The 15,008-nt window shown below is 49.0% G+C and overlaps 1 protein-coding gene across 3 annotated transcripts in view; it reads left to right on the top strand.

The window, feature by feature from the left end:
* The window catches only part of LOC118510137 (ecdysone-induced protein 74EF), a 213,471-nt gene that overhangs the window by 152,347 nt on the left and 46,116 nt on the right, over positions 1–15,008 (top strand). The window contains exon 1 of one of the 3 annotated variants that reach the window (XM_036051616.1): positions 8,767–11,947. The exons of the other annotated variants lie outside the window; for them this stretch is intronic. Coding sequence (XP_035907509.1) covers positions 10,636–11,947 — 1,312 coding nt within the window. The 5' untranslated portion in view covers positions 8,767–10,635. Of the gene's footprint in view, positions 1–8,766; positions 11,948–15,008 lie in introns of those variants that run through there. 3 annotated transcript variants of the gene reach the window in all.

The following is a 15,008-nucleotide window of genomic DNA, read 5'->3' as shown; positions in this document are numbered from 1 at the left end:
ATGGCACGGTCCACGTGTGGAACGTTTTATACAACCCCATGCTGGGCCGCCTCTTCACACGTATGTCCGTGGCACAAGTGCACCGATCCGTTCCGATTAGTCCGATTACGGGAGATGCATATCCGTAACATCACCTTTACCTTCACCTTCAAGTCGCCAATCTTTCACGGCCAGCGCCGAGAGTTGCACGCCCATAAACATAAGAATGTGTGCATACGCGGCTTCCTGGCGTGTTGTGATTCCGGACTGGATGGCAAAACAAAACGGCTCACCCAACGGCAACGCTACTCTCGTGTTCTCTTGCAAACGCTCTGTAAACAATGCCGGGCGATTAAGACTCATCCAGTGGCGCCAATCGAACTGGATCATCGTAAAGCCATAAACGAGAATGTAGCTAGTTTGTGCTAGGTGGTGGTGATTGTGGTGATGATGGTACTTCAGGCTTCTGATGGGAGAGTTGAATGTCTGCAACAACTTACGCGAGTTTGCCATAAAAGTTTTAAAACAGTTAAACTGTAGCACGTTTCAAGTTTTGGAGTCCCAGAATTAAGACACCAAACAGCGAGTTGCCTTGAGATATTGCAACATTTGCAAACGTAGAAGTAGTAATTTTATTTAAAACACAAAGATCAAGTCCTCCAAGACCTCCACAGGTATTCCGATACTCGTATCCTACCTCATATTTCCAGAATATTCCTCAAAATTCCTGCTCAGATTGATCGACCCAGCAAATCGCTTCAAATCAATGCTCACGAGGAAACATAAAGACTCTTTACTATAATCTACACATCCGGCTCAACTGACCTTCCCCCGGGCACCCATCACCAGTCTCGTCTAGTCGCCACCAAGAACCATATGAATGAAGCAACGAGCATGTGTCCCATCTGAATGCCAAAGTGTCTTGAAATATTTGCATTCGCGTGGCTCTCACCACTACGCCACATCGTCCATGCGCCATCTATGAGCAATCGCACTTGATCCAGAACGAACCCCTTCCAATCAGCAATCCCCCACAGTCACCTCTCCCCTCTCCTTTCTTCTCGACAACTTCTCCATTGGGGACACTGGGTAAAATGGCACGTTTCTTCATGCCTTCTCGAGTCGGGATGATGCGCCTTCCATCCATCCACTCTAGCGACAACTCAGCCCAGCGCTCGTGCATCGTGTGGCATTTGCACGGACGCCAGGTTCGCGCACTTCAGGCCCGGCTCTTGCGCCACGGAAACACACATCCGCCGCCGGATCGAGCGCACGCAGGAAACGTGTGCGCAGGAACAGGCGCATCAGCCTGCTTCTTATTCGTCTTTTTCCTGCGCTCCATCGGCTCACTACTGTTTTAAAAATAGCATTAACACGTACATGTACGCGCGAAAGAAACTAATCCCCCTCCACACTCACACCCATACTTACATCCATCAGTACAAAAAAAACTGACCGAGGCCTATTAAATAATGCTTTCCCTTCCTTTGGACCAAGCGGCCCTACCGGCACGCACGAACGCATGCACTTGAAATGCGGCGACCAACACCAACGAACGAAAAAAAGGCACGAAAAACTGAAATGAAATAATGGCGTATGTTTCGTATGTGCATGCGAGCAACATAAGCAAAAAAAAACGACTCAGCGTCGGAGAAGTACAAGCCCGTCGGTCAAACTAACGAAATTTCATTTGCGCGACGTTATGCAAAGTGACGTAAACGGGCCGCAATTGGTAGTCGACGGTCGGTTTTTTTTTTCTGTTAGTGTTTGTCACTAGTGGACATGTTCTTCCTCTGCCAGCCAGGAAAAAGGGGTTAATGGTAGCTAATGGTGATGGTGACCTGGGGACATTTGTTTATGCGTCGCTGGAAGCGCAGTTTCATAAAGGAAAGGTGTTGATTCCATGGAGCTGCAATCAGGCATGGCTGACGGAGCAAAAGGGTACAGGTGCCTGTGTGTGTGTCCGGGGAGGTTCGACAATTCGTGCGTTTGGTGTAACGCGGCAAGCGTTAGGTAACGCACTCTCTGTACTACGTGCTCATGTGGACGATGAATCACGATCAGCTCGTTTGTATAACTGACCTAGCACACTTTTTACTTCTGCTGAGGGTCCCGTGACTGATTGTGGGGAGTTATAGTAGCTCTGCCTTCCACAATGTTATTTACATTCAAACAGATACTGATATCGAGTCGTTCGATCTTGAGAGCGTTATATTGAGCAAAGTAACGCTTCACCTGAGCTCTGATGAACCAATGATTTCCAAGTTGCTAGGAATGGGTTCGAATCTCCATATTTAATTCTTGTACAAAAAAAAATCTATACATAGCTATGTGTAGCTCATGTTACAGCTATGTAACGGTATGGCACTAGAATGAACCCACCTCGTAATTCACTTCCCATCCGGTACATCCTCCCAAAAAAAAAAAGGATATTCGTCACAGCGTCGCAATCCGTCTGACTATTGACTCCTTTCGCGTATCTTTAGCTTCCTATCTGTCAAACATACGGCAAACACGGAACACGCCCTGTCATCAACATCAGGTTCACTAACCCCTTTCCCTAAGCATAATCGCAGCTAGCCATGCTTTGCACCTCTTTTTTAAAAATACACAACTACCACCGCCCAACCGCCATCATCGGGTCCGCTTATCTCGGTTCCGTTCGATCCGGCCCACCGTCCCATTTCCCTCAGGCTGGGCCTAGATGCCCAGATTCACCATTCGCAAAACAGTCTTAAATCACATCCACGCGGTTGTTACTCCTTTCGCGTGTGTGAGCTGGCTCAGCTAGAACACCGTGAGACCTGGGATGGAAAGTTCAGCGGGAAGAAGAAGAAAAAAAGATTCACAAACATCGTGTTGTTTGCGTCACTAGCAAGTGCCGCCGGACAGATGACACTTCCGGATCATCGTTACGCCCCACGCCGCGATTCGTCACACCCTCCTCTTATGCTGCCCGAAAAGAATTCACCCAAGGCAACGCATAAAGCAAAAGCTTATACTTCCATTGCGTTCCAATTTTCCCTCGCTTGGAATTTTCTGCTTCAAAGTTAAAATAATACAGCAAAGCAAACACGTAGAATTTTCCATTCATAATTTCAACTTACAATTGTGTCCCCATGCAGCCCACCTGTGTTTTGTAATCATTTGCGGGCGGACTCTCGGCCCACCTGACCTGTGTGTAGGACGCTAAGCGCTACGATTAATTTCTTTCCTTCTCAAACAATTCTCAACTCCACCATTTTCGGTGGGCCGTAAGTAAGAAATCCCAAACCAACAATGAGTGTGCGGTACGTTCCGATGGAAAATGGATCTGCAAACATTGCGCAATTCGCAACATACACTCTCGAATGGTAGAAAGGGCATCGGGCTTAAATCGATCACACACAAACCGTTCGTAAAAACGCTATATCTCATCACCATCCCCACCTTTGCTTTTTTTATTTTTTCTGGATTGGAATCCAAACGACCAAGACATTTGCAACTTCGGGGAAGGCATGAACAACTTGTTCCGTCAAATTGATCCGCACACTCGTGGTTGCCCATTCGTTGCCAGAACTTGTCGAAAGCCCTGTCCTGCGACCGTGTTGTCACTGCACCACGGTATCAGTTGCAGGGTTTAGCTGGAATGGAAACGTTTATGCCAACGCAACTAAATGGTCGTGGTGTTAACATGTTCCGGAATTCAATCGCCGCCTGTGAACTAGGCTATCCGCATCGGGCAGGGCAGGGCAGTTCAGGGAAGTTGCGTTGAAGCTGTTAGGCTGGTTCACCGAATCGGTCATTGTACTGTACAGTCAACGAGGAAATAGAGTTCCTTTTAAAATCTTTAAAAAAAATGTCAGCTCTCAACCTGAAGTACAAACCATTCTACACATCTGTCAAACACTGCGGATTCTTCATAAACAAACATTAATACCCGCTCTCTATTTTGCTTCTCTTTGTATTGCAGGTAAGCGGCAGAATTTGCATTTTTATTGCGGCTCATCCAATTCCAGCTGCGGTAAGTCCACGCACCAACCTCTTGTTATTAAAATTGGAGCTCCAACCGTCACACACAAGGGAGGCAAAATAATCCTACACCACTCTCCACCTCGCTTCCTGCTGCCTTTCGTCGCTGGTTGTACCAGTTGTGTCAAATTTCGTACCCAAAACGAAGGCAAAAAAGCACCTCTTGATATGGCGACTCTAATGTGAATCTGATTCACTTGGACACCATCGCCATAAGGTCTGGGACGCCAACGAAAACAAAAACAAAAAACCCCACACGGCATGACTCATGTCACCAGGATGGAGTCGTCAGTCCTCAAAATTTTCCAAGCCGTAGCCTCTCTGGAGCCCGAAATTGAGCCCGATCGCCGGACCAACGAAACACGGAATTCCACGCACCGCAGATTCGCAAACATTCGCAGAAGCCGGCACGCGGACGGACACCCAAACCCCGGTTGGCTTTAAAATGTTGTCACATTCCTCTCGCGAAGTACGCGACATCGCGGGTTTCGTAGCGACCGAATCTGGGTCAGACATGCTCAAAATTCACGCATGATTTATGTTCCTATCGCGCTGGCGGTCGGTCTGGCTGCGTGTATGTGTGCTGAGGGTGCGATTGGATGAAAATGAAATTATTCAGTTGCTGTTTGCTCTGTACAATTTTATGCAGCGGAGTTCTTCTCCAAAAACCTGGAACTCCTCGCACGATATCGCAATGTCTGGTCTTGTGACGCAAGATGATTAAGACTTCCTCATCGTCGCCATTCCGGATTCTTGACACGCGATCACACCACCGCACTAACACCAGCGTGTTGCGCCCAGCGTAAGAGATGGATGCATTCACGCGACAATGTCGGATTGTGTTGCATGGGGACATTCCAAACCGGACAATTCTCACACCCGCACCGCCCATTCAATGAAGGCATTCTCCCTTGCCCGAGGAACTTCTACTGTGTGCTGTGTGAATTCGAAGAACCCGGTCCCAGGCCAAGCACGTAGGAGTATGGGCGATACTGCCGACTGGAAGCAAAATAATTTGCGACAAACGGAAATCTTCTCATCGCTTTGCGGAACCGTCTAAATGACTTCCGTGAGGCTATTTACGCTGGATGGTGCTTTACGACCGTACACGACTGCAACCGCAATTGCGACTCTATTGTAGGTACGATGTACGGGACGTTTAAGGAACGCTTTCAAATTAATTTACCAAAGTCGGACTTACAAGCAATCAGCCTTCTCTGCAATTATAAAACAAGTTTGGGGCAATTATTACTCGCAAGAAATATGATAACACTAAACAACCATTTAGCGTCAACAAACATGACAGCAGCAAATACACGCTCGCTTATCGAAGTTTTTTGAAGCTCGATGTAAAACACGCCCAACAAACACACATACGCGGGGGCTTCCGACCTTGAAAGGCAAACATTTGCATGTTTATGTCATTATATGTTACTTATTTTGTCTGCAAACTTTCGATCCCGAGCAACACATTTTCTGACGCATGCAGACATTTTCCTTTTTTTTTTTGTGTGGGGAGAATTTTCCGACCAACTCCGACATCCACTTGCGTATGATGACGAGCACGATGAGCCTCATAGATAATTGTGTTTTATTCACCCAAAACTCGATCTCGCAAAAAACTTTTTTTCGTTTTGTTTGGGGCATAATTTTACCCTCTGGTCCCAATTTCGAGACCCCCTGCTAGGGATCCTAGAGAGAGCGGCTACCCACAGCCCTAACTCCTCAATCTCGGAGGATCGGAGGATATCTGTTGGTATCGGATGTCCGAAGGCTACTCCAAAAAGGCTACTGCCCGGACTGGACGAGCTGACCAGCGCAGGCAGGATGTGCTACAGCCAAAATAAAACAGTGGAAACGGAAAATTCCATGACGTTCAAAACGACGCACCCGAGCGTCCGATATTCTACAAAGGACTCGGGCAGCAAGAAAATGGAGCCGAATCCAAGTGTTGCCTCCCGGGAACTTTTAGCTACAAATTCGCTCGAAACAGGCGTCCATGAATGGGATTTTATTTCATTTAAAGTTTAAACCTCGCCTCGGAAGTCCCTCGTTCCATTTTTTGATTGATTAAGTCGGCAGGTCAAACATGAAGGGATCGCTTTCTTGCACCTCCGAAACGAAAACGAACCTCAAGTTCTAAATTTAAAAACCAATAAATGACCCTGCCAAACGCACGTTCGAATTGGCCATTTCTGCCCCAGCTCTCGCTAGAGCACTCGGCGTGGTCGGAGTTTGTGTGTTTTTCACCTTCGCTGCTTAGCTTTGGAAATGCTTGTGGTGACACTTTTTCTTCCAGCTCACAGCAAACACACTCACACACACACACACAATTTCCCACACCCACGATCAGTTCCCCGGGTTTGCGAAGGCAGTTGGGTAGGTGGGTGCGAGAATTTTCGCTTCCACTGCACGACGGAATGCGCAGAAATGAAGCGTTGTGTTTCTCTTGTTGAGCCGTGTGTAAGTACATGGGAGTTTATGCCTGTTCGCCGGAATTGGTTCGATAGTAAAGCCGAAACTATTTCATTATGCTTCTCAAACGAACCTGGAACCATGAAGGGATCGTTGGAAAAAAGCTCCCACGGAAAATGCATCCGTAGGTGTCTGTCTGTGGAGCCCTGCAAACAATTAGCCCGTACTCGCCGGAATTGTATCATCAATCATTTATCACTGGAACTGGTGGCACAGCCGAGCGGATCCTTTTTATCCTGCGTCTCCGCCTTCTTATTCCTGCTACCAAGCTCCCGGTCACAATCCGGCATTCCACCACAGTTCTTATCCCTTGCGCTCGGCCGTACTCTGCTGTGCAAGCCCTTCACACATTCTGGTTCGTTCTTACACCCCTAGCTTTCCCAGTTCTTTGCATCCTTTTCATGCACGCATTGACGGCCGATCGATGCAAGTCGTCCCTTCTGTCGTCTCGTTCCTTGCTTCCTCTTTCTTCCACACACACACACGCACACACACAGCTGACGATGATGACGACGACGGGGCGCAACGTCTGGTGTCGGAATCATATGGTGTGTGCGAACGTCTAGTCACCGCCGCCACCGCCTCCTTTTCGGGTTCTCTCGGCTCTCGCCTGTCCGCCATGGTGGGTCGTAGTTTCCGTTTCCGTTTTGTGCTGGCCTTCTTGCCCTTTCCACCGACGCGCGAAAGCGAATCGGTACGCGAAAGGGGGTTGGTTTACGGCGCTTACGGGGTTAGCAGGGGTTGCGTGCGGACAGACAGGCCGTACCGTGATGGGTGGTGTTTTCGCTTTTCATAATGGCACTCACCACCACTCAGTCGTGCAACAAGGTACAGCAAGCGGGAACTATGGGATTTACGTTGGACATCTGAAAGGTGGTTTGCGAAATTGAGATTTGTTGATGCAGAAGATCTTGTTGGGAGATTAATCATGATCGAATAAGCGAGATCGAGGAATAAGTTCATTGAAATAGGTTAGACTCTTGAGTGCTTCAACCTATTTTGAAGCTTTTCTTAGGTTCAGTAAATCAGCAATACAAAAAATCATATGGGAATGTATGATATACTGATATACTGAGGTATATCTCTAAATGCGAGGCAAAACAAGAAAGCTGGACCATCGATCGATCAAGTGTGTTCAAGAGATCTAGTAAAGTCACTCTCGTGTACCGTATTGCATTATCTGTTATTTTATAGAATTTGCCATGTACTCAGAGTGCTCAGTCTCTGTAATTTGGTAAAGACAATCCCTAGTTCTACTTCTTCCATTCATGTACCTCTCTCATCCTCTATGGATCCTCAGAAATTTTCAACAATTCTTATTGGTTATACATTTAATTGTTCCATGAGTACATCACGTCTAAAATAGAATTAAATTACATATTTTAGCTGTTTAACAGACTTAAACAAGAAGAGTTAATTCTTGTTTTGAGTTCTTACTAGGCAGCTTTCAATTAATATGAACTAATATTTACCAACAACAGACAGTCGATCTTAATGAAATTTGTTACAAGTTATCTGATATATTAGACCGATCACCGGAGTTGAAGACCTTTTCTGATATTCGTTTCAAATTATCATAGTAAAAAAACTGTTACAACTATTATTATTTTATATTATTTTTCAAGTACTTCTGCTAACTTGGGTTATTCAAACTGATCCAACCATGACCAAAATTTGTCTATTTAAAAAAAATATCATTTTTGCTACGCCGCATTCCTATTGTCCACCAATCGCTCCTCGACTTCGGCCAGTTGGTCGCTCCGGCCGAGTTACCCTGTTCGGGAATTTACCAACACTAACTCAAATCCAACGCAACGGAATTGCACAATCTTCGTCTGGTGCGTGCGATTGCACTTTCCCTTCCATGGCATCCACACACACACACAGCCAACCAAAAACAGAAGCACACACGGATGCACGGCACGGTAGTCTCCGGAATTGTTTGGCTGGCCGACTGCCTTGCCATTCTGCCGGCCGTGGAGGGGAACGCTTCGTGAAAAACCAACCCTTGGGTGTGGGCAAATAGGGGAAAACTGAAGTGCATCCGAGTGGTCGAGTTTCGCTTTCGCACCGTACCGTCGCCACTCACGAGAGCGAGAGTGCGCCCAACATGTGGTGGTGATGTTGGTGTAGGTTTAAGCCGCACTCGCGCGGAGATGAGATGGGTGGTTGGTGGTGCGCTCTCTTTTTTTCACCCACCACGAGTGAGCGATTCGGGCCGTCGTCGTGTTGCGTTCGGCTTGTGCTAAGGGTAGCAGCCACCCCTAGACGGACGGGCTTGGGAGAGCAAAACGCAGAAAAGCGTAGAGGAAGGTCGGAAACCATTCGAGGCGCTTTGAATTTTTCGGATCGGAATGGAACCCACGTTCATTTCAATTCAAGAACGGGTCGCGTGAGTACGCGTTTTGTTTTATCGTTCCCGTCGACGTCGCCGTCGTTGTCGTCGTCGTCGCGTTCGCTGTTCACACCGCGTAGCCGTCTTGCAAAAGGTGCCCGGTTGCACTTGCTCCATCACAACACACGCGACAGCCAACTGGGCAATAAGTGCAAAAACCAGTCGGGTTTGGGCGACGTGCAAGAAGCAAGCGCCCGCGTTTTGTTCGAAACATATTCGTGCGCGAGTCGAGTGGAGTTTTCCGTTCTGTTGGTGGAAATTGAACCGGAAACAATTGTGCTGGAGAAGAATACGTTTGTGTCACACAGTGTCGCCAAGTTCCCCAGTGCCCGAAAATAAAGGCTCGGTGTGCTCGCCAAAAAAATCACCGGAAAAACAAAAACTAAGCCTCAGCATCGCGGTGGAAATTCTTACACACGACACACAGTTCCGGGAGAGGAAATTGAGTTGTTTTTTTTTTCTTTGTGCCTCAGTTTTTTTTTGCTCGGTTGTTTGGCCATTCCTCGAACGCACACCACGAACGTGCGCGTTGACTGGTGAAAAATTCCTCCGTGCTCGGCCCGTGTCTGGTGCGGTGGTGGTTAGTTTCGCGCGGGTGGAAAAAAACGCCGGCACCGATTCTCCCGAATTTCCCGGCGTACCGGCCGGACAACACTAAGTCGTCGCGCCCAGCTGTTCGGCCGTGTTGGTGCGAAAAAAGTGAGAGTGATTTTTTTTCCTGCCTAAAGCCGGCGCATTCTTTCACCGCTGGTGCGAATGCGTGTGTGTTCATTAGCCAAATGTTCTCGGCGGCAGAGAGACCTTCAAGCGGACGGTGCTGATGCGGTGAAGTACCACAGAACAAGCGCGGTGGCAGTGATGTAAATCGCCCGTACCATCCTGAAACAAACTCAACTACCTCACACAAGAAAGCCCCACAACAACACATCAATAGTGCGAATTGAAGAAGAAATAGTTTAGTGCAAATTGTACAGTACGCCCAATAAACGCTTTAGCTGAGTTTTGCGTTACATGGTAGTTGTTACGACGTCGGTGAAGATTGTCTATATTGCTAGCAAAATATTGTGTCAAAGAATTCTACTGTTAGCGCCTTTATTGTACAGCAAGTTTTGCGGTGAAACACGATGCACGATCACATCAGCCCGTTTCCGCACAAGACGATGGAGTATCCCGGTATCGAGTGTTCCGTGCGTGTTCGTGGTGGGATCTCCAATTGAGCAGGAGTCGTTAGCTAAATCAAGTGACAGTAGAGAAGAGCAGCGCGCCAGACGTGTCAGACGTGCCCTGTTAGTAAACATGTGTGACGATCGCACCGAAGATCGAGATCTAATGGAATGAACACGGTAGTAGGAGCGAAGAGCAGGTGCGTGTTAGTTTGTGAAAGTTTCGGTTCTTCGTTCTGTTCGCCGTTCTATCGGTTTATCGGTCGTTTAATTTGCGGTAGTGTGAATGAATCGCTGAGTGGATTTGCGTGTGCGCGTGTTAGTGTTTTGCGACGATAGCTCAAATTGTTTAGATGTTACGGAAGCGGGAAGGCGCAACCGAAACGGTACGTCCCCGAAAGTATAGGCAAATGGTGGACAGTTGTTAGTTGAGCGTTGAACTTGTTTAGTGCAAATGTTTAGTGAAGATAGTACATTGTGTTGCTCCTGTTGTTCAGTGTGTCATAGTAGAATACCTCAGCGGACTTAGACAAGTTGAAGTGGGATAGCGTTTAGCAGAATTTATTATACTTAATCTCCGACCCCCGGACTCGCACACAGACGGCCCATACGATGATGATGTTACAGCATCTTCCGCCGTCCCATACGTTCGTCGGCAGTTCGGCCGGTTCGACGACTAGTGCCACTGCGTCTCCATCACCCCCGGCTCCTTCCGACACACCAACTCCTCCTCCGCCACTAGCCTCTAGCGCCTCCAACGTGTCTCCGCCGTCCTCCCCCGCTACCGATGCGGAACAGCTCGAGCACAGTAGGGCAACTCCGGAACAGTCGCGCATCATCATACGCCATCATCAACAACGACCGGGAACTCCACGTTCCGTCACTCCTCCAGCACGGGAACGCTGCACCAGCGTGTCGGACGAGCATCGGGAAGATGGTTCAGTAAAACTGGCCACAACACCCTCACCGCGACACATGAGAACTGTCGAGTCTCGAAGCAGATCACGATCGAGGTCCAGGTCCAGGTCCGTTTCTCCCAGATCTGCCACAGGCTCTCCTGTTGCTCGCTCGGAACGGTATGAATCGATCGATCGGTCCAAGACACCTCCACCTGCGCCGATCGTGCAGCCTGCCGAGCGTGTCAATGTCATCCGCTACATCAAGGAAGAACGTCCCAGCTCCATCATCAGGCGAAGCTCCACAACCGAGGAGATGGACGTCGAACGGCGTCAGTCACACTTTGACTCACAGCCGACAGACGATCCCCGGGCGGAGTTGCATCGCCGTCGGCACTACAGCGCCGAAACGGGCAACGAAGCGGACGATGATGAGGAGGACGAACCGCGGGCAGGTGACTACTACGCCGGCGCCACTAGACGCTCCAGCCCGTATCGACCCTATGCGCTGCAGCGAACGATTTCCGAACAACCCGCCACCACACCAGCGTACGCTCACCAGCGACTCTACCACAAGGCTGCCCGACGCGATTCGACCAGTCCGCGGCGCATGATCACCGATCAGGATGATTCGGACTACAGCGAACGTAGCCACGGAAGTGTTGTGGTACGTTCCGGCGAAGAGACGCATAGCGCCGAGCTGATCCGGCCAGCACCCGCCGACGAGACGGAGCGGAACCGTACGGAGAGGTTAAGGTTGGCACGGCCAGACCGTTACACCACCATCCTGCCGAGGCCGGATGCGTACGAGGAGGAAGCGGAAGGTGATGCCGAGGAGGAGGAAGACGAGGAGGAAGATGAGGAGCTGGAGGAGGAAGATCTCGATGCGCCGCTCGATCTGTCGATGAAGATCAAACGCCGTCCGAGGAGTGGTTCCGTGACGGAAGATTCGGACGATTCGGCTGCCGAACATCACAGCCGTGGTCCCGAGAGCGCAGCGTACAAGAAGAGTCTAATGAAGCGATACCGTAAGTTTGGCCACACTCACTCACACTCCCTTTAAACTAAGCGCAGGAATTTGGTTTCACTCAGGGAGTTTAAAATACGGCGAGTTTTAAACTAAACAGTTTGAAGCGGGCTTTAAGCGATTGTTTAGCATCGTGGGATAGAGACTGACGAAGTTCGGATTCAATGTTACAGTTTCGATGGAAGAAAAAGTCCCCTTCCTCAGCTCAAAGGGTCACTAGCTCTTGCTTCATCCACCATCGGTTCAGCTCTTGCCAACGGTTTGGCTGGCTCGGGTGGGAATTAGGTCATCCCGAAAAAAGCGGAATAAAAGGTTGTTCCTATCGGTGATCGATCCCTTCGGAATTTGCACAAGCAAAACAGTGCTCCGTTTAACTTCTTAAGCACAGAACGGCAAAACCCCGCCAAGAACCTTGGCCGGTTTTGCACTCCGCACGGCGGAAAAGGATGGAAGGTCCCTTTTTGTTGGTGTGACCCGACGCGCTCTCCCTTTGCGCCGTGCGTGTGGAAGCTGTACGGGGCGTGGTGGTGGTGGTGGTGTCCGTGGCGGTGTGTTCGATCGAAGTCATCAAACTACCGTAACTGTTATAAACGGGTCAACCGGCGAAAAAAAGGGGTTCCCATTTGCTTTATAATGGGCATTCTTTGCCCTTTAGTCGATACATTTGCCGTGGTGAGATTATTTTATTCTCCCTCATCTCCTCAGTAAGGAGTTAGCCAGCAGGAGTTGGTCCTATTGCTTCCGATTTGTTAAAGAAAATCAAAGCCAAAAGACCACAGGGCCGGAAGGCAAATGCAGTACGACTGTTTTTTCTCGATCTCAGAAGTCGTCGCAAGTTCGTTTGGTGTTAACCGCGAGGATCTAATGGTCCCGAAGTGCTCTTCAAGCTAGGAACAGTAACTTCTGGCCCTGAGAGTGCAGTAAGAATCGATGGAAAGTACTCAAGAATTTCATCTGGAACCTTTGAATCGTTTTGAAAAATAATACATTGTTTGAAGTACATTATGTATGCGCAGAATATCCTACAGGCCCTTCCATCGGAAACCCACAAACAATGCGCACTTCTTGAGACATATTTTCCGTAGAGCATTTCCAACTGCAGACGCTGACGGGGGACTTTTCGACCGCGAGGTGATTTTTAATTGATGCGAATATCGTTCTCGCCGTCGTCGTGGTCGTCTCCCGAAACGGCGTCATACCGGGATGAACCCAATCCTCTCTTCCCGGTTGACGTCAATAGCTGGAGCGTTTGCAGGCCGGAATGTGCGACCACATTTTGGTTTTTTGCACCCTCTACTAGAACCAGTTTTGAGGTTAGATTCCACCATTTTTGGACACCATTTGCATAAGACGATTTGTGCTTGTTTTGGCAAACTATTCCTGTATTTCCCCGGAGATTGTTTTTTTTTTTGCTGTTGCTACAATGCTTGAGCTTCGATTCCAGTTTCTAAACTCAGCGCAGAAGAACAACAACTCGAATTAGCCACCGTTCGGGGCTCGTTTTTCTTGAAGATACTCTACGAGCAGAAGGCATAAAAACGTTAGCACCGGCGCTAGTTGCTGGGCAGAAAACAGCAACCCAATGTAGGCCAGACTAGTTAGTGTAGCCCGGTGTGTAGGCCGTTTCGCAACCCATTGTATAACTTCCGCCACGAAAAATCAATACCGACGGGAAACCGCATAACCCGCTCGGTACGAGAAGCTGAGCGACTGAGGCACATTTTAGCTTGGCCCACAGTTTCCTAACGCGCGGCCGAACCGATGAAAAATCGATATTCATCAGGTTGCTCAAAAGGATGGTACGGAAATAATACATAAGCAGATACCAGTTGTTACCGCGGTTACACCGGAAAGGGGTTCCCCAGGAGGGGGGAGAGGGGGGGGTCACAGGTTTTGGGGAGGCAGTCACGACACACCTTTTCAACTACCGCACATTAAAAGCTGGTAGTAGTTTGAATGGCCTTCTTTTCCGTTTGTTGTTAGCCGGAGACCGAGTTGAAGGAAGTTGAACATGCAAAGATTTAGTAACAATAAAACAGTGTCATTAGCCACCGGAAGAATTCAAACGAGCAGGGTAAACAGACCACATGCGCCAAACGCTGCTCAGGAAGAAGCGCACCCTCTCGATCTGACAGATAATAATCGCGCTACTCACCCTCCCGGAGGCAAGTGTCAAACGGCTTGTCTGCTGCTGTATTTTTTTTTACAAAACGAAGAATTACGGATGCTACACCCACGGCCGTTACACAACGCATCGTTCACATTCCTCCATACGTCATCCGTTCGGAGCACTCGATCCGGTAGCTCAAAAATTGATCAAAATTCGATCGCGCTGATCAACAAACACGACTACAGACGACTAAGTAAAGAGGGTTGGTACGTTGCGCAGAACATTGACACATTGATAGAACACTCACACACACACCAGATGTGGGGGGGAAAGACTGGCCTCCACCCCTATCTGATGCTTGAAGGGGGGATGCTGTATTATTCCGGGAACTGCAGTGGCAGTCGGGATCGGTTTCCAAGCCGTTTCCCGTTTGTCGAACAGGTTCCTCCATGTGGGGGAAACTTAGCGCAGGCGCGCATTGGTATTGGTAGCATTCGCGAACTCCCGCCGGTGGACGCGTGCGAAGGTGTAGATAAGCAACAACAACACCAGCAACAGCAACCGCAAACTCTGCCACCTTGTAGTTCTGCGAGCTGCGCGACCGGATGTGCCGTGGTCTTGGTGCGGTGCTGCTGTGTGTTGACATACGGCTTGACTCCCTGGACCTCGGGAGGGATGCAGGAAGAGTCCAATCGTTCCAGCTTCCTCGTACGCGTGTGTTAGTCCAATTTGCATGCGGCGAAGAAGAGGGCAAAGAAAGCATCCGAAGAAAGCGTCTCGATCTTCCTCTCGCTCTCTCTCTCTCTCTCTCTCTGTCTAGCTCTCGCAGTACGCGTCAGTAATATCTCGTTGCACAGTGAGATGATGATGGTGATGTCCGCGGTTATGATGTTTGCCTCACGGGGGCCGACTGACTGTGGCCGGTGGGTAGTGTTGGAGACTATGGCGCACT

This window comes from Anopheles stephensi, chromosome 3 (assembly GCF_013141755.1).
Source record: "Anopheles stephensi strain Indian chromosome 3, UCI_ANSTEP_V1.0, whole genome shotgun sequence".
Classification (NCBI taxonomy): domain Eukaryota; kingdom Metazoa; phylum Arthropoda; class Insecta; order Diptera; family Culicidae; genus Anopheles; species Anopheles stephensi.
Note: the sequence above shows the minus strand (reverse complement) of the source record. Positions and strands in the feature narration are given on the sequence as shown.